We start from the raw sequence: 18,619 nt of genomic DNA on the forward strand, positions 1-18,619 counted from the left end.
TCCCTCCCAACCTCAATCAGCCTCTGATTCTGTGAATAAACAAAAACATCAAAGTTTTGATAAAAATGGCAAAGTTTATTTTTTTTTTAATATAAAAAGGTCATGAACTGCATAGAAGTATGACTTCAGTCATCTGAAAATGTTACTCAGCATTCCCTCACACTTGGAAAGTCCCAGTAATATGGCAGGAAGCAAAACAGACGAATAGTTGTCTACAATGTATGTATTTACATTCAATTGTATTCAAGGTACATTTTAAGTATATATAAAATACAAATAAAGTCTTCAAAACTAAATTCTTCAGGTAAAAATCAATTTTCAATTATTTAAAGATAAGTTAGCTCTAAAGTAGTAAGAAATGTCAACATCAGATACTGTGATAAAAATCTTAAGGAATAACAGCTTTTTCATAAGGTGCTGGCATATGCTATAGCTTTATTTTCCAGATGCTAAAAGATAGTGTAATTTCAATTCAGGAATATTTTGGCAGAATTTTAAATAATAAAAATTTTTCTAAACATTCTGTTTTACTTTTATCTACACAGCTTTTTGGCATTTTCTTCTTTATCTTAAATAAATTTTAACTTCTACATAACTATCAAATAATTTGTGTTTTTACCTTACCCAGTTCAAACTGGAGTCCATGATGGTGGGGAAAAAAAAATTTAAAAAAATAAAAATCAAAAGGTCAGGTAAGACTCCAACTGGGAAAAGCCAAGACTTTCAATAGTAAGGGTATGAAGTACCTGAGCACAATCCAACAGCTGCTTCCTGCAAAGTAATTCTGTAATTATATATACAGTCAGTACCTCTGAAAAAAGCTCCAGGAGAATTAATACACGGAGGCGACCTGGTGTGGTTCACTCACACCCAGCCATCAGGGCTTTGTCTCTTCTCAACAAACCTGTTACTTCATTTCACATGAAATTACGTAAGTCTTGGAGAACTCCTGACAAACACAAGCTCAGAAGTTTGACATGCCTTACACCTCAGTCTGCTTTCCACCTGTCAACGTGAGCATCCCCCCAAACCAAGACAACAGCCCTGAATCCCCCCATGCATTACGGTGACACCTTATACTGAAATCTCTTTGGGAAAACCTGCTCTTTCCTTGTGTGAAGAAAGAAAAAACACAACCTTTCACACCTCTCAATCATATTCCAAACTGCCCAACTACTGACAAATCCACAGGCACACTTGAAAAAGATTACCAGATTGTGGTATTTTATTACAGAAAACAAATCAAATTCAAAGACAATTAAATTTAAGCTTTGAGGAGTGGAAAATCCCTAAATATTTTTAAGTGGAATTTACTTTCAAAATATCTGTAAGAGCTTTAATAAATTCACTGCCCAAAAAGGCTCCCAGCCTCTGTTATGATTAAAGGGCTTATTTTATGAACATTAGTTTCAGGCTGTTAAGGCACAACTGGCATTTGTTCTAAGACAAAACTTGACACAGGCATTATTACCTTAGAGCCAGAAACGAGTGGAAGGCACAAAACTTTAAAAAAAATACCACTAACTAAACCAATTTTAAAGGCTTAAAACAATTATTAGGTAGTTTGTCTTTAAATACTATCACACTGCAGTCCATTTCTCAGAGCAGGCACAAAGCTGAGTAATTAAGGGCAACAGTAATTGACAAGATGCACTCCTACATTAGGGGGGCACAGAGAAAAGTTATTAATTGCAGTTTCACTGGTAAAAATGGTTATTTTCAGTTTACTCACTTCTACTACTTTTAACTAGAGGCTTTGTGTTTTAGGGCTTGTTTGTGTGGGGTTTGTTTTTTGTTTTTGTTTTTTTTAAGATAAGGAAAAATCAATACAGGTAGATTATACCATTTCAGAGGTTTTCTAAAAGCAAACCACCAAGTTCAAATATTCACATCAGCATAGGAACCTCATCTTCAAATATAATTTATGGTAAGAAGCCAAGAACCACAAGCCCAAGGACTGGAAATTTACCTGTTTTCTATGCCAAGTGTTGCAGAGATCCAACAGAGCACAACCACACACAACATGCATGATAATGCCCAAGTGGACCAGATCTATAAGGCAGAACTACTAGTGATCCTAGAGGGAAAACAGGTGTCCAAATGGCCCCAACAGATGTACCACAGTCCCAAAACATACCAAATTTAGCCTCTATTTAAAGTGGTGAGAATGGTAGCAAGCAACTCCAGTAAACCAGCAGGAATTAGCTTCCCTTCCCCATTTCTTACTAAGGACAGTCCTAAAAGCGTGCGTGTGTTCAACCACTGTTTGGCAAAGGCTATGTTTAAACTCATTTACAGGTTTCAGTTTGTTCATTCTAGTATCATCTTTTGACTAGAACTTGAAAAGTGCAAAAATATTTAATTATATCTTCTTAAAAAAAATAATTCATTTTATTGGCGCAACAACTCCAATTCCTCAGGAGTTAAATCCACTGCCAGCAATGGACAGAAAAGGAGGCACCAGCTTAAAAGCATCAAAGTGCATTTCCAGTATGATCTGCACGAACTGGCAAGCCAGAACCCTTTTTTTTTCACCACTGGAACAGATGATGCTGAATTAATTTCATGGAAAGTCTGTGTGTCACATCAGCACACAAAGTCTGTCACGAAGTCTTGGGGATACTGCAAGGAATCGTCGAAGCGGAAGCGTTTGGAGAGCGTGCTGCTGTCCTCGGGAATGTTCTCCTTGTCCTCCTTGTTGCTGCAGCTGCCATTGCAGCTGGGTTTGACACTCCGCTCTTCTGAGCACTTGGCTGTGTGTCCTGGCAGCTCAGAGGAGCAGCAAATTTCTTCAGGGCTGCACGGGAGCGTGAGCTCCCCTTGCTGCAACCACAAATGGGAGAGACAGTCTGCTGCAGTGGGCCTGTCCCTTCCAGGGGAGAAAGGGAAAGGGGCTCAAGTTAGTTTCACCAAGACTGAAAAACTAAAATAGCTCTGATCCTAGAAATCCTAAGCAAAACGGACACTGAAGAGTCAATACTGGTATGTCTTCACCCCTACCTCAGCTGCTACAGCACACAGTTAAGTATTGGCTACATGCATCTGAATTTAGTGGATGGCTTACCCTAAAGTGGGTAAGCTTTCATCAGAACAAGGAACACTGTCCCTGGGAATGTTTTCAACATGGTCCCATGGAATGTTTTCAACATGGTAGACATCAAGACACACTTGCTTTGGCTTTTAAAGTCACATGTTTTATACAGACCATGAATAGTGAGGCTCATGAATATTCAGTTATCATGCTTTCAAGGACAGCCAAGTCAACAGGATGTCATTAACTGACATTTTCTGGTGTTCTACTCTTGCAATTCCTTTGGCAAAAAATCCTTTCAAAATGTAGGTCCTACCAAACAAACCAGACTTAGAAAATTGCTCCTCTGGATAACCTAGTACAGAGCTACTTGGAAGTTTTAATTGTGTTTTGTATTGTTAACTTCACAGAACTTGCCAGAAACTGGCTCCAAGGCAATAGAGCCCACTACTTGTCCCCAGCTCCACCAAAACATGGGAATATTTTTCAGTCAGAAAAGTGTAACTTCTAGAGTTGACTCTCTGAGAACAGACTTTTCCTCTTAAAATTCAAGGAGGTATAGTCATCAAGAGTTAGAATAGGGGGAAAAAAAAGGCAGCTTATTGAGGATATAATGAAGACTCTTGAGATGCCCAGGAGAAAGCAAGCAGTAATGGTGACAGAATGTCAAATATCCCACAGCTCTACACTAAGAGTTATCAAAGCAGACTCTTCATCATTGATTCCTTCTTTGCTAGGTGCTCCACAACCATGAAAGACAAGATTCCCTCATGGTACTGGGGTTTTGTGAATCATTTCAGATCCTGACAAACCACGTATGTGAGATGTTAAGACAGGAAGGACTCTTCAGACATGACTCTGTATGGAGTCCTTATTGTCTCGAAGCAGCCACTTCCCAGGAGTCACCTCCCATCTCTCCTCCTATCCGGGAGCCTCTCTCAGCCAGGCTGGGCCACTCCTGCCTGCTGGAGGCTCTCTGAAGATGACAAGGATTCCTGGCTCACCACAAGTGACAGTATCTAGCACTGCCATCAGTAACTCCTGACCAGTTCACTTCTCAAAGTTCAGCTACTTTGCAAGGTCTCATTAGAGTCTGAACTCCCAAAGAGTTAAGGGAGCGTGCGTTAAAACAAAAAAGTTTTCACTTTGGATTGAGAACACTTTTAGAAGACTGAACAAGGCAAAACACTTCCAAGTATAAACAAGATGTATTTAAGTAAAAAGATAAAGGTAAGTCAGGAAACAAGAAAGCGCCGCAAAGAGGTTGCATTGCCTTTCCAAACTGCAATAATTATAGAAAATAATGGGACCTTTCTACAATATACTTTAATAAAATCTGTTAAAAATCTGTCATCTGAATGAAAATATAAAGAAAATCAAACCAAAAAACCTCAAAGAACAAGCCTGACTAGCAATAACATTATCTATAAAAATAATAAAACTAGTATCTGACAATTTTAGCCAGACATTGAATCCAAGATTCTTCTCACACATTATGGAAAAATAAACCTGCACTCTGAAATATCCAGTTGAAAATACCAATGCATTGTGAAATATCCAACTGATCTTATCAGTGATTTAAGTACATAAATTAACCTTCATTTTTTCTAGGTGCTCTACAAATTTAGCATTCTTACCTGGAGGAGTTTGCTACTTACTCTGGATTTTTTATGAGAAGTTTTTGAATGAAGTCTTTTGCAGACTGTGAAACAGATGAAAATGTTTCTTCTGAATAATCCACATTAACTTGAGATATATTAAGGTAAGTTTCTTGAACATCAGCTCCCACAAATGGAGATTCTTGTGTCAGCAGCATGTATGAGATGACACCGATGTTCCTGAGATAAGAACACAATGTATAAACCTACTAAAGAACAAAATGTATAAAGCTACCAGAGAATCTAAACCATGCACCTTGCATATATTTATGTGCTGCAGATCAAACTTCCTGACACACTCAGAATTCCACTCTCAGAATTCCAGCAAACATATTACACCTCAATTTCATGTGATTCAAGCATGACTGCACATACACACACAGGTATGTGTGTATATACCTCAATGAAGCAGTTTTTGAAAACAGTTTAATTTCAGTATATCCTTTTCTTCCTACTGGGATTGTCAGGAAAAAGAAATACCACTTTTACACAGCCCTCTCTTGGGATATATGGCAATTCTGGGTGATAGAGCAGCAAAAGACAGACTTTCTAATCTGCATGCAAATAAAATCCATCTTTCACTGCTGTTCTGGATGACAGAGAAAAGGCTTTTAAATCAACCTCTGAACATTTGACATCTGAGTTGTGTTACCATCTCTTCTAGCTGAGATGTGTCTCCCAAGAACATGAACATCACACAGATCATGCAATCGATTATCAATCTTCAGATGGTTTCTTGATGCATAATAAAAACACTTTTGTGATCTGACAGATCAGGATTTAGTACTCATTACAGTGCAGAAACATACAGCTGCTGGGTTTGTCATTGTGAGCAGAGCATCAATAGGGGTTTTTTTTATGTCTCCTCACAAAAGCAGGCAAATAATACGTGATTTAAAAAGATTCTTGAACAGATTTAGCTACTATTATGAGTTAAGGATTTCAAAGGAATAATCAACAACTTTTAACAGCGAATATTAGTTAAAGATTTTATTATTAGCTGAAGATTTTATGTTTTAAAGGAAACATTTCAAAGCTAGTCTTTAACATAGCTCATAAAGTTAAGCCACAAAAAGTTGTGGGTCAGTTCAAGGTACCTGTCATTTTTTATGATTAATTCTGCAGGTATTTCTCTAAAAATAAGAAGTAGGAAGTTTACATCCTTCTTACAACTACTATAAAAATGATTTAACAACGTAAGAGTGGGGTGGGAAGCTAATAGAGTAACTAATACCTAAAGTATGTTATCCAACCACTGCTGTTATTCCCTCAGAACAAACACCTATCCTCCACAGGCTCAGAAGCCACCTGCATTCCCCACTAAGTGTGCAACAGACCCATAAACTCCTGTAAGCCCCGAGTTATATCCTGAGGGCTTCTTCCCCTCCCATCCATCCCTCCCTCCCTCTTTCAGCCATCCCACCAACAGAAGGGGATTCTTGGAAGCCAGATGATGCATCAGGCCTTACATTGTTAAGGAGTCCCACCAAACCTCAGTGAAATGAAGATAAAAACCTACCACATGTCTGTAGCTGTGGTAATAGGATCATAGTTCAAGATTTCTGGAGCTAAAGAGATGGGGAGAAGAAAAATGCTTTAATAAATATCTTATTCAAATGGCCTTGAATCATACACTACATTTCTGACATTCTTTGCCAACCATCATTATGAGACTCAACATGCAGTTTCAATAATTAGGTTTATTATTTCCAAGCCACAAGGGTGGCGAAAAATTATTTCCGTTTGCCTAGACATGGATGTTTACTCAGTTCACACCAAAGTGGCACTGCATGGCCTCAACTTTATCCAAGTTTCAAGATGTGTTCTAATCACATACATGCACATAAATGTTTCTCCAAAGAGGCTTTGAATTATACAGGTTTTTAAGGAGCCTGCATAAAGCCTTCAGTATGTTAAAACTGCAAAACAAGATGACCAAGCCAACTTTAGCAACAGTGGCTGTTAGCATAGGCAAGGTAGCAGAATGAAGTGCCCTTAATATTGAGTGTTGGCAAATCACAAAGGAAAACTTGTCCTTCAGAGAGAGCCAAGTGTTAACTGCAATCTGTCCCTTTCCAAGGAGTATTTTAATCTCATTAAATCATCATATTGAATAACATTAAAGATGTTACATTAATTCTAAGAACATTCCTTTGTGCATACTAATGTTGTATGTTCTAATCGGGACAATTTAACAGCCTGTATCACAGCAAATACTACAGTATAAAATTGAGAGGTGCACGTGATACCATTCCGGATTTTTTGGTGCAAACATTAAAAAAAGAGCAGCTCAAAACATGCTGCCTTGTCCTGTGACATTTTTGTAAATGTAAATGTAAATTGCTAAGTGTGCTACATGAACTGCTCCTGTTTTCTCAAAAGCCCATGAGATGTTATGAAGTAACCCCTCCATACCGAGATACTCTGTTGTTCCCATGATGTGCCGCAGGTCACTGGAATTCTCAAGCTTCCGGGACATCCCAAAATCTACAATTTTTACATCACCAAGAGGATTGACGCTGCTCAGCAAAATATTTTGAGGCTAGAATAGAAAAGATGGCATTCCTAATTAAAATACAATCTGAAAAAAAGCCCAATGTACTAAATGACACATCAGCTTCTATTAAGCAATACTTATTGCTAAATGCTATTTAAAAATATTTAATCTCTATCCTTTTAATCTCATTTTAATATCACTTAATCTCCTTTTTCTTTGCATCTTTAAGTATTTAACAAATTACTTTGATGAACATAATAAATTGAAGTGCTAAAACAGAGCCTGTTGCAGCCTCACCTTTAAATCAAGATGAACAATATTGTTTTCATGCAAGCAGCAAAGTCCTTCAAGTATTTGCCTTATAAGCCTTACAATATCCCTTTCACCAATTCTGTCATCCAGATCTGGGACACACAAGTCAAATATTTCTCCTCCAGCAGCACTGAAACACATTCAAGAACACCTATGTATTAAGTTTAAATTTTGAAACTTAAGTGAGGAAAAATGTTTTCAATAGCACATATTTATCTAACAGAGATCTGTAATATCAGAGAGGCTGGGAATTTTTTTTTACACATTTATGCTAAAACACTTTCTATAAATACTTAGAAAAGGGAGAAAAATCTGATGATGCTTTTTTTTCCTTATAGCCTGAAACAGCATTTGAGACAGCAGAAAATACTTTGACTGGTAACCTCATAATGCTCTGGTCCCCTCAAGCAAGAAGATGCCTTCCAGAAGTTGAGTTCTATCATCAGTCCCTAATCAAAGAAGCCTTTCTTTTCAAGTCAAATCTAAACTTCTTCCATGAGACCAGTTCATAAATAATTCAGAGCAGTGTAAAGCTACATGGAAATATCTGTGTTCCTGTGGTTTATGAGTTATTCCTACACTTGGCTGCAGTGTCAGCTGTCTCCTTTCAGGCTGGGTTTGAGATCATTACTCAGCCTGCTCTGAGTGTCTAGTCTCTCAGGGATGAAGGGCTTCCTCAAAACAGATCACTGAGCCTAAACTGCATTGCTAACAAAATGAGAGTCCATTAAAAAGTCAGCTAACGGAGAAAACGAATGAACACAGCCACAAACCTGCTGAGGTTACGTGAGGTGTCAGTAATGCCAGTTAGTAATGTCAGTTATGGCAACATGGACATGAGGGGAAGGGCAGAGGATGCCATGAATTTCAACTCACAAGGTTTTCAGCACTGGCTCCCACAGTATTCCTGAATTCAAGTTACATTATGGTCTGGTTGGGTGGACATTGAGATGGGTAAAGAGCTGAAAGCTCTTGCAGAAAAGCATTTGCATAAAACGCCTTAGAACAACTAACAGTATGTTAGGGCTCATCTAGTTCCAGGGGGAAAAAAGTTTTTTAAGATAAAATCTAGTTAAATTCCTTCAAATTTTCCAACGAATATATCATGGTGTATAGAGACCACCATCAACAGCACTTCAAATACTTTGTACATGAAACTTAAAGTTCAGAAAAAATTTATTTCACAGGCTCTATTTTTGTTCCTTACAGTCCACACAAAAATTTACACATACAATAAATATGATACATAATGCAAATTCAATTCCCAAATTAAACTTATTTTTCAGAGCTAATAAAAAGCTTTGGGGACATGTGTAAAAAATATGGGATTTTTTTAAAGAAACTGCTCCAAAAGTCAGTTTTAAACAACAAAACCACTAAATTGAGGCGCTCAAAACAAAGAAAGTAACTGTAAGTCTTCAGTCACCAAAAAACGTCAGGTGCTAATTTGAAGTTTAGAGGCATGGGTGTGCTCAACCTCTTTGAAATCTGTGTACTTGGTATCAGTGACTGTTTTTTGGTGATTTAAGTTGCATCAAAGCACTCAGGACCTTTTATGGTATTCCAAGAACATGATTTCCAGTCAGCTTGCCTGAAACCTCCTTAAAGGAAAAAAATACAAAGCATATTATAATGAAAGATTAGCATAACATATACAGGGTACTGTTGCAATCCCTCTGGGCATTGAGGCAACTCATGCAAAAAATGAATAGATTGAAAGGTTTTTTCCTACACATGGAACATGTGATGAAGGCATACTTACTACTCCAACACTAAGATGATTTCATTTGCTGTTTCATAGACTTCATGGAGATTTACTATGCGAGGATTGGATTTCATTAATTCAAGGACAGCAATTTCATGCAGAATCTCTGCTTTGCAGTCTTGACCTCTTCTTCTTTTCTTCAAAAATTTAGCTGCATACTCTTGGCCTGTGGATTTAGCTATACATTTTCTAACCACAGCACATCTTCCTCTACAAAATAAACAGGAAATCACTGAGATGCAGGAAATCAAACGTGCATAAATTAACATTAGAAATAAGAAGACTTAGCAAATAATTAGAAACAAAAAAATGTATTGAGAAATACTATGCTTGGCCTGCTCTTAGAGTGTTTCCTGAACATTCACTTGCAGGCACTGTACTAAGCCAAATGAAGCTCTGGTGAGACCCAGTAAAATTCCCTTTATACAGCCTAGCTGAACTTTAAATCAGTATCAGGTTACAGGGACACTCTCACTTCACAGAATAATTCAGTTGGAAAGGACTTCTGGAGGTCTTTAAAAACCTCCTCGTTAAAGCAGGGCTGGCCATGAGGTCCTAGAGCTCTGTTCAGGTTGGCAAGATATTAAAAACCCCTCAACCTCATTACAACACCTACAGGACAATAATAAGCAAAGCAAACCCCTGTGAAATGCAGAGAATGAACAGGGAAAATAAAGCACATTTAAATGCATGGGTGGGGCAGGAGGTTTTCAGTGAAAAAAATTTAGTCATAAAGAGAATTTCCTTCCACAAACCATGTAGTACTGCTACAAAAATCCCAGGTATCTGCAAAATGTTTCAAAACATCTTAATAGAAAAGCACCCAGCATTTAGCATTCTCTTCCTCAATTAAAGTTAGACAAAGTGTGTTGCTTTATTTCCTAGCCAACTGTTTAGGTATGGAAGCAAAAACATATTTTGGCAAAGAAATGTTTTTAGAAGAAAACCACATATTGTAGTTAAAACACCAAGCTGATCTTTTAAAAAATTAGGAGGGAAAAAATTGCAGTTTTTTAAGCCAAGTTACAAACTCCTGAAAAAACCAACTTTTAGTCATTAATACTGCATTCCCAGAAATGCTTTGTTGCATACATACAAAGTGCTTGCAAATGGTACAAGAAACCTTTTTTATAAAAAAATCAATTTGAAAGGCTGCAATAAACTGAGTAAAGTTCTAAAAACAGTATCAAGCTATGTACACAGTGCACAATCTACATTTATCTTTTCAAAGAAAGCCTGACCACCTCTATTTTTTGTTACCACAGCATACTAAGAACAAACATAATGAAACAGCTCAGAATGAACTATCTGAGCTGTGTTCTTTAAACTAAATTAGCTTCTTCAGTAGTAAATACCACATTGCCTTGCAGGCTTTGCCTTTTTTCTGGTGCTTAAAAGGAACACTTCTTTAAAAAAAAAAAGTAATTTTTGAAAAAGATCTGGATTTCAGCATTTAATCAAAACAGGGATGAGCACCTCATGCAAAAAAACAATTTTCATTTGCAAATAACTGCACAGATGTTCCTAATTATTAAATATTTAAAGATTACTTTGAATCCTACTGCAGTAACTTAAAATAAATTCAACAAAACAGACCTTAAACATTTATTTCAACATCAATTAGTTGTAGATTTTCTCTATCCTTTTTTGAAAGCCCTAAACTTTCACCTCTAAAGTTACTGAGTCTGACAAATGCACACTCTTCACCTCAGCAACTATTTGCAAGGCTAAAACAGCCACGTTCTTTCCCAACTGTTAACCCAGCTTAGTATTGCAGAGCATTTGAAGTTACTGAGTTCAATTTCATAACACATCACATCCAAGTTGAAAATTCTCCCCCCTCCACCTCACATTCTCTTTTTAGCATCAAATCAACCCTGCCAGCCATGAAAGTGCCTCTAAAATCAACAAAGGGGAACCAGTTTAAGTTTCATGAGAACAGCAAGATCTTCCCCAGTAGTTTTGCCACATCTTCCTTCTGGTTGCTGTGGGTTTAAGAACTTTGAAGGCTCAGTGATATCTCCAGATTTGAGATGTAAGAATTTCCACTTGTTTACTAGTAGTGTGCCAATTAAGGCAAAAATTAAGGCAAGAAATGAGACAAAAAAGTCTTTTAAGAGCAGTGGAAATTGCTGCAGAAACACAAAGAAGTCAGCTCGGAAGTGCTGCACTGACGCAAGCGGAGCAGTTCCCACTCCCTGCCTGCGTAACCACCCCTCCACAGCCCAGCTCTACAAGAAAAACTGATTTCAGGATGTTTTCATATCTCAGCTCAGAAACCACAGAAATTTAACTAACTTCAAAAGAAGCCAAGCCACACACACACCAGGGACAGAACTACTTAAGCCACTAAACAGAACCTAACCTGCCAGCTTCGTGAGTCAGTGTCTTAAATACCAAAGGACCCAACAGATAAGGGTGTGGGAGAAAGAAATGGGGCTTGGGAAGCTTAAGCAGAGAACAAGAGAACTGTTTACTACATAATCTCAACAGGAAAATGAAAATTGTAAGTGAAAATTAAAGCATATTGAAACCTTTAGAGAGGCTACAAAGAAAAGATGCATTTGAGAGAATTTAAAAAGCATTATACACTTAAAAACATGAAAAAATACACATGTTGTTAGGCCAGGAGAAATCACAAATATGTTTGTAAAGCAGAGTCCTTTTTCCTTGCATTTTGGCACTTATTTTGTTATGCTTGGTTTTGCATGCACAGAAAAAATTAAAAACTCTCTTCTGGAATTTACACAAAATTACACTTTTGTTTGCTTTAGACATCATCTCACAAGTATGCAGAGTCTGAAAATCCAGCGTTGGAACAATACCTGAGTTCTAGAGGGTGCTGCATATTAACTGCTTCTGTAGAGCTTAGAATTCAAAAGCAGAGCTGACAAAAGTTAAGAAAAGAAAAAAGTTACGAGCTGCAACATGCACTCCTATAAAAGTGTACCAGATAAAGCACATGCTAGAAAAATAGAAAAAATCCCAAGAGAACAGCGAAGGCTGAAGAGCTCTCAAACCACATGCAGAAGAGCATCTCAGCTGACAAAACGAGCTGCAGGTGCAAAGGATCCTTATGGAGCAGAGCAAGGCACAGCTGTGAGACTGACATTTCTGTTCAGGAGCTTGGAAACACCATCACTGCATGGCTTTGCACCCAATTCACTGAGTATTGTCAGGGTATGAATTAACCCAGCAATTTCACCACTTGTATGTCTGAAACAGTATCATAAATACCAAGGTTTGGGTGCTTTGTTATTTCACTTCCTATTTTACTGTTGCAAACGAGCAAAACAAGCAAGCTGCAAAAGTGCTCTGAAACAGCAGCTTGTTTAAAACTCAGTCTAACTGCTTGAGGCTGGGGAGAGAAAAGGTCTTTGTTTCCTGGACTTCAGAAAACTCACCCAGACACCTGGGACAACCAACTCAAATTCCTCGTTCTCTGTATTACAGTACCACCCCATGTCATCTCCTGTTTAGGCCATGCAGCTGGAATCTATGTGGACTAGGCAGGGAAAGGAAGATAATCCCAAACGCACATGCCTACAAAAACCCTGCAGATCTCTCTGACATGGTGAAGGATGGCAACTTACACCTCACTGTCCCTTCTCCTGGTCCCTAAAGAACTCACTGTGATGCAAAGAAGGGGACAGGGAAGGAGAGGGGCATACTTCATTCTCCATCCACTACCATAACAATTGGCTTGGTTGTACAGAGAATTTTCTCGCAGCAGAAATTCCTCTTGCTGAAATAAAATAAATAGGAATAATCTTACCTTCCCAGCTCTTTTGATTCAAGCATATAAAAATTGTGGAAGTTATCTGTCTTGATTGGTGTGTGCAGAGATGTGGCCAACAAGCCAGAAAGGCTTTTATTCTCCAGCTTTCTCCTTGACATTGTCAAGAGCAGGTCTTGCTCTTCTACCAGTCACCTGCTGAAGCAAAACAATTAAGAGTTTTGGAAATTCCATAGTCACAGCACAGAAAATTATACCAATACTGTCTGTTTAGGGCTATAAAACTAGACTAGCCAGAACTTTGTTCAGCAGCAGCCTGAAAACCACACATTTATTCACTGTAAAAATAAAACCTGAAAGGAATACTAATCAAGACATGCTAATTTAATAATGTAAACACTTGAGATAAGTTGGGGGTTTTTCTCCTTGGAGCATATTCATAAGATACTAGGGATAAGCTTTAGTTCTAATAAAAATGCTAATAGCTACTTAACTATTAATGAGATGTACTTTTTTTAATCATTCTGAAACTCTTCTCTGGATTCTGGGCAAGTTCCACACTTCCTTTAAGTTTACACTTTAACAGATACTTGTTCCTGGGGGAATTTACCAAAACTCCTTCATGTTTGTTAACTGCAATGCAGGAGGAATAGGTACAGTGGGGTTCTTCTGCCAGTGGGAATATTCACAGTTGTTATTAGGCTCACTCACAGCTCCTCTAAGTTCCCTTTTAAAGGCTGAGTTAATTGTCAGAGAGAAGCATGAATGGACAAGGTCCTCTTTGCAAGTTCAGATCATTTAGAATCAAATGATGTAGTAATCCTGATTAAATTACCTTAATAAACCAGTAGAACAGCACATTATGAAGATTCACCCACCCACATCATTTCTACTAGAGTGAAAAAGAAAATAAAACCAAACCAAATAAAAATACTGGGGGTTTGGTATTCACATTTATAGGCCTGAAGCATCTCTTCAGGTGAAATGCAAAAGCAAGGCAGAAGAAGGTTACTGAAGGATACCAGAAGTATTAATTGATGGCTTCTTTAAGTTAAAGAGCAGGTTTATCTTAGTGAAAGAAACCAAAAAAAATAAAGCAAATTACAATTCAGAGACAGTTAGCAAACTTACAAAAATCCACTTGCAGTTTAAATGAGAAATGCACTGTCAGACACTTCTGGGGGAGCACTCGAACTAGTTATGATCCAAATGCAAGCCAGCACCCATCCGGCATTGCTCACATTCCCATGTGGGATGGAATATGGATATTCATACTACAACTATTTTGGATTCAAACCACTGTACATGATTTAGCAGAAAAGAAGCCCAAACTGCACAGTTTAAAAATATCTTCTAAGTATCATCTGATATGCAGGAAATAGCTTCTTTAAGAAATTATGAAAAGGTCACAACACAGTATAGTACAGAAGTCTTTGACTCACTCTGTAACCAGCAAGCATTCCTTCTCCCGCAATTATATGACAGTTTACCATTTAAGAGGACGATTTTGATGTCTGAAATTTTACGTGGCTCTCCTTAGGGCTGTGTTCACTCGGTAACTTTAACTCCTAAACTGTAACTTCTTCCTGCTGTACTTCAGTGGAACACCATTTGTGTTCGATAACTGGCCTCACTGATTAAGTTTATTACATTATCGAGCTTATTACGTAAGCTTTCATTTTACATCATCATTTACACAGAACTTCTGCCTCACGTTACCTTGACATTGTTCCTCTGGTAAAACACCACATCTCCTTTTTTACCTCAGAATCATCAAGAATAGAGAAGAACACATATCCATAGCAGGCAGAAACCCGCAGACAGGCACTTAATCTACTCAGGAGAATGAGATTCAACTAGCCATGAGGGAAAAAAGGCTTCCCACAAAACTAGGAAAGTTTAACTGGGGATAAAAGTCAGCTCCTTTACACAAAACTAGGAAAGTTTAACTGGGGATAAAAGTCAGCTCCTTTAACCCTTTCTAAAGACGTCAAGTCCCTGGTCCGGGCCGAGAAGATGTTTGGCAGGCAAGGACCACGGAGGGCGGCAGCGGGACAGCCCCGACTCCCCTCACAGACACCCCCGCGCTGCCGCCGGCGCGACCCGGCACGACCCAGCAGGGGCGGGGAGGCAGCGCGGGGCTTACACCGCGCCCAGGCAGCAGCATACCACAGCAACCCCCGGCCAGACACGCTCCCCCTGGCCGGGCACACTCACCGCCGCCCGCCGTCCCTCACGGCGCCGCTCCTCCCGCTCCCTCACGGCGCCCCTACCGCTCCCTCGCCGCCTCTCGCCGTTTGAAAGGCGCAACCCGGTGGGAGCGGCTGCCCCAGCGGCGCGAGCGCCAGGCTCCGCCCACACGGCAGGGCAGCCAATCCGCGCCCAGGCGCGGCGCCCAGCGGCCCGGCGATTGGCGGGAGCGCCCTCCGCGCGGGCAGCGCCCCCTGCCGCCTACCCGGCCCTCAGCGGCAGGTGCCGCCGGTGCTATTGGGTCCGGCCGTGAGGGAGCGGGGGGTGCCGGGCCTCGGTGCTGCCGGGCCCGGCCGTGAGGGAGCGGGGGGTGCCGGGGCTCGGGGCGCTGCGGGCCACAAGGCACCGATGGCACGTCCCGGTCCCGGGGCTGTGTGCCAGCCAAACCCCGCAGAGAAGGCTCCTCGGTGTGTCCGCCGCATCCCCGAGCGCTGGAGCAGCGGGGAAGGGCGGAGGCAGCGGGGCAGGTGCGCGGGCAGTCCCGGCAGGACGCTGTGCCGTGCATCCCCCTGGGATGGGGAGCTGGGGACACGAGCCCCGTCCGGTCCTGGTGCGGGACGGAGCCGCAGCCGCGGCCGCGGGGCCAGAGGCCGCTGAGCCAGTGACGCAGCCGCGAAGCTCAGCGACCGCAGCACCGGCCGAGTGCAGCTGAAAAGCGAGCGATAAAGCAGTTCTCACCGCCAGCTGCCGGAACAGCGCCGGCAGTACTGCTGTGCAAGTGCGCGGCTCGCACGGAGCACGTTTGACAGCCTCTTAGTCATGCGTGCAAGTGGAAACGGGGTCTTCACAGCCTCGTGAGAAGCCCACCAAAAGCAAAACAAAACAACAAAAAAAATCCCCCAACAACACCCCGGCCCCCCCAAAAAAGAAAAGAAAAACAAAAACCATAAAACAGCTCTAATCTGTGGTTTCAAAGACTCTTTCCGAGGACTCAAAATAGCCTAAAGCATGGTTCAGAAAAAAGCTGAAGTTAGAAAGAGTTCTAAAATAGTTGCAATTTGTTTGTCAAATTGATTTCCTCTGAAGCAATCCAACGAGCTAGAAATTTGCAAACGTCCGTTTTATAATAGATTTGTCATGAAGGCAGTAATAGTAAAGCAGTGTAAGAGTTTTAGAGTTGTGTTTTTAATTTCAGCAGTGCACCATTAGCCTTACTAGGTTAATTCTGTTTGTGCCATGGCACTGCCAGTGAAATGGGTAATTGCTGTGTTTATTACAGTGCCTAAGTCATGCTGTCACAGCAAGGTTTGCATTAAGATGAAAGTAACATAAATGAAGATAAGCAGACAGAAAGTATTTTTGAAGAGTCTAGAATATGTCACACCATGTAGCTGGCACACTGAGGTACCTAGTGAAAACGTGTAACTCCTGCTTGCTTGAACTTCCATCTGGCTTTTTAGCACTTTGAGCTGAGGATATTTTTGACAAAAGCAGTCCAAAATTTTTACTCTCTCCCACAGAGTTCTACCATCTCTGCAGGGTTCCAGATCATACCCTTTCTTGATTAGAATATGGTTTCAAATACATCTGTCAAATAAAAATAACAACATGTGGACAGGATTGTTTTTGTTGAGAAGTGCTCTTTGTGCAGTATGAAAAGCAGGCAGCATTCCAAACATACCAAATGAGCCACAGAGTAAATTTAAATGATGCCCACAATTAAGCTGCTTTAGGTTATTATAGCACGTGGTGCCAAGAAGTAAATGACAGTGCTTATGTTTGTCTCCTTGGCTGCTTTTTTGTCTTTACTGATGCTCTTCAGGATTTGCTCTACTCTCCCTTTAAGTTTTGAAAACCAAGTCAATACCAAAAATGCTTCACAACATGTATGTTATTGTGTTCTTGGTTATCTGTTTCTATAATGCCATGGAAACATGAATGGCACTTAGAGAAGCTATAATTGACAGGACTCCACCCTGAGGACTTTGGAATTTTACTTAGATACACCACAACTGAGAAGTACAAACAAAGGGTGGAGAAGGGGGAATGGGCAGGCTGAAGGTCACCACAGTACAGGATCATGAACTATTATTATTCCTAATGCATACACCTGGTCTTTGGGATAATTAAAAAATAGCAATTAAAGGTGTTAGCTTCATAACTCCCGTTCTTATTTACTTCTTTGGCTTACCTTGATTATGGACCGATTACAAAGCTGGTGCTTTTCAGCCTTTAGAGGCTTTCAGGAAAGAACCATTCCCACTTGATCCACAGCCGTTTGGCACAGCTGTGATGCACAGCCCCCGGTGATCAGAGCCATAGGTGTTTTAGGGAGCCAGCTTTGTGGAAAAAGCCCAGCTCCCTCAAGGAATGCTGATTTCAGGTCAGGACTGTCACGGGTTGATGTTTGGAGTGAAGAAGTGGCAGCCTACTCTTCTGATCAGGGAACCGTGTCACTGAGGTGGAGACAAGCACACAACATCAAGAGCTGCACAGCTGGAAGCTCAAAGCATCTGTGCCTTGTCCAACTCGTTTTTATTTAATATAGGTAATTTAAAAAAATCTGATTCCTCCCAAGCTAAAATCTCTTCACCACCTTCTCACACAGGGCAATCCTCAGTGCAGTGGGAGATCTCTGCATTCCACCCAGGCACTGCTTCCCACAGCTGCCTGTGTCACCCAGCACGAGCTCCAGCCCAACTCCAGTGTTTACAGTGAGGCAAACTGAGTGATTGTGCACTACGTGGCATCAGTTATCAGTGACCCGAATGAAAATATGAGTCTGACATCAAGAATGACAACAGACTTTGAAAGGGCTCCAATCCCAAAGCCTTGGCTCTTCCCAAAGCAGCTCTCCTTCAGTGACTCAGCTTGCACCGCATCTCCAGTAGCAGCAAGAGAATGCAAAATCACCTTCTAGAAAAAGTTTTTTAAAAATGGAAGTATCACTTCACTATCAAATTCTCCAAACAGTCTGTGTAACACACAGAAGTGACAAGTTGTTATTTAACCATCTTCCTTGGGCTGTGTTGTGGTGGAGAGAACCCTAAGAGCTGATTAAAGACCCGTTTCTCTCACTCTAAACAGCATTATCTCTTAGAAAAGTAGAAGGAAATATTTGGTGGGGGCCACTGACTTTCATTAAAGACAAAAGAATGCATTTCCCCCTGAAGGTATTTCCCTGTGAAAAAGAGAGCTTTCCTGTGTTACAGCCACTGCTGGGAAGTATTTTGCTGCCAGCTCTGATGCTCCATTGCAAAGCAGAGGCTCTTCCACGAAGCCCAGGCCTCTCCAGTGTGTTGGCTGTGATATCTGGTGCTTTGTTTGTCATAGGGTTTTTTTTTTTTTTCATTTGTAGCTCATATTCAAATTGTGTTGCATATGGCTGCAGAACCCTTAATTTCCCCACTTCCAAAATCATGATCTGTAA

At 40.4% G+C, this 18,619-nt stretch overlaps 1 protein-coding gene across 5 annotated transcripts; it reads right to left on the minus strand.

Moving 5' to 3' along the window:
* Positions 1 to 54: 54 nt before the first annotated feature.
* On the minus strand, positions 55 to 15,302 carry STK17B (serine/threonine kinase 17b). 5 transcript variants are annotated; one of them, XM_033065446.2, is made up of 8 exons: positions 15,224 to 15,302; positions 13,039 to 13,197; positions 9,261 to 9,473; positions 7,484 to 7,628; positions 7,105 to 7,231; positions 6,209 to 6,257; positions 4,690 to 4,869; positions 55 to 2,869 (listed from the first exon to the last, which is right to left on the minus strand). In XM_033065446.2, exons 2-8 carry the CDS (start codon positions 13,158 to 13,160, stop codon positions 2,587 to 2,589), a joined length of 1,119 nt encoding a protein of 372 aa, XP_032921337.1. In that variant the 5' UTR covers positions 13,161 to 13,197; positions 15,224 to 15,302; the 3' UTR covers positions 55 to 2,586. The 5 variants fall into 5 exon arrangements, with proteins under 5 accessions (XP_032921337.1, XP_032921336.1, XP_032921334.1 ...); XM_033065445.2 differs by having other exon boundaries at positions 13,039 to 13,194; positions 15,224 to 15,301; XM_033065443.2 differs by having other exon boundaries at positions 13,039 to 13,194; positions 15,217 to 15,294.
* Between the last annotated feature and the right edge of the window lie 3,317 nt (positions 15,303 to 18,619).

Source organism: Catharus ustulatus, chromosome 7, assembly GCF_009819885.2.
Source record: "Catharus ustulatus isolate bCatUst1 chromosome 7, bCatUst1.pri.v2, whole genome shotgun sequence".
In the NCBI taxonomy this organism is placed as follows: domain Eukaryota; kingdom Metazoa; phylum Chordata; class Aves; order Passeriformes; family Turdidae; genus Catharus; species Catharus ustulatus.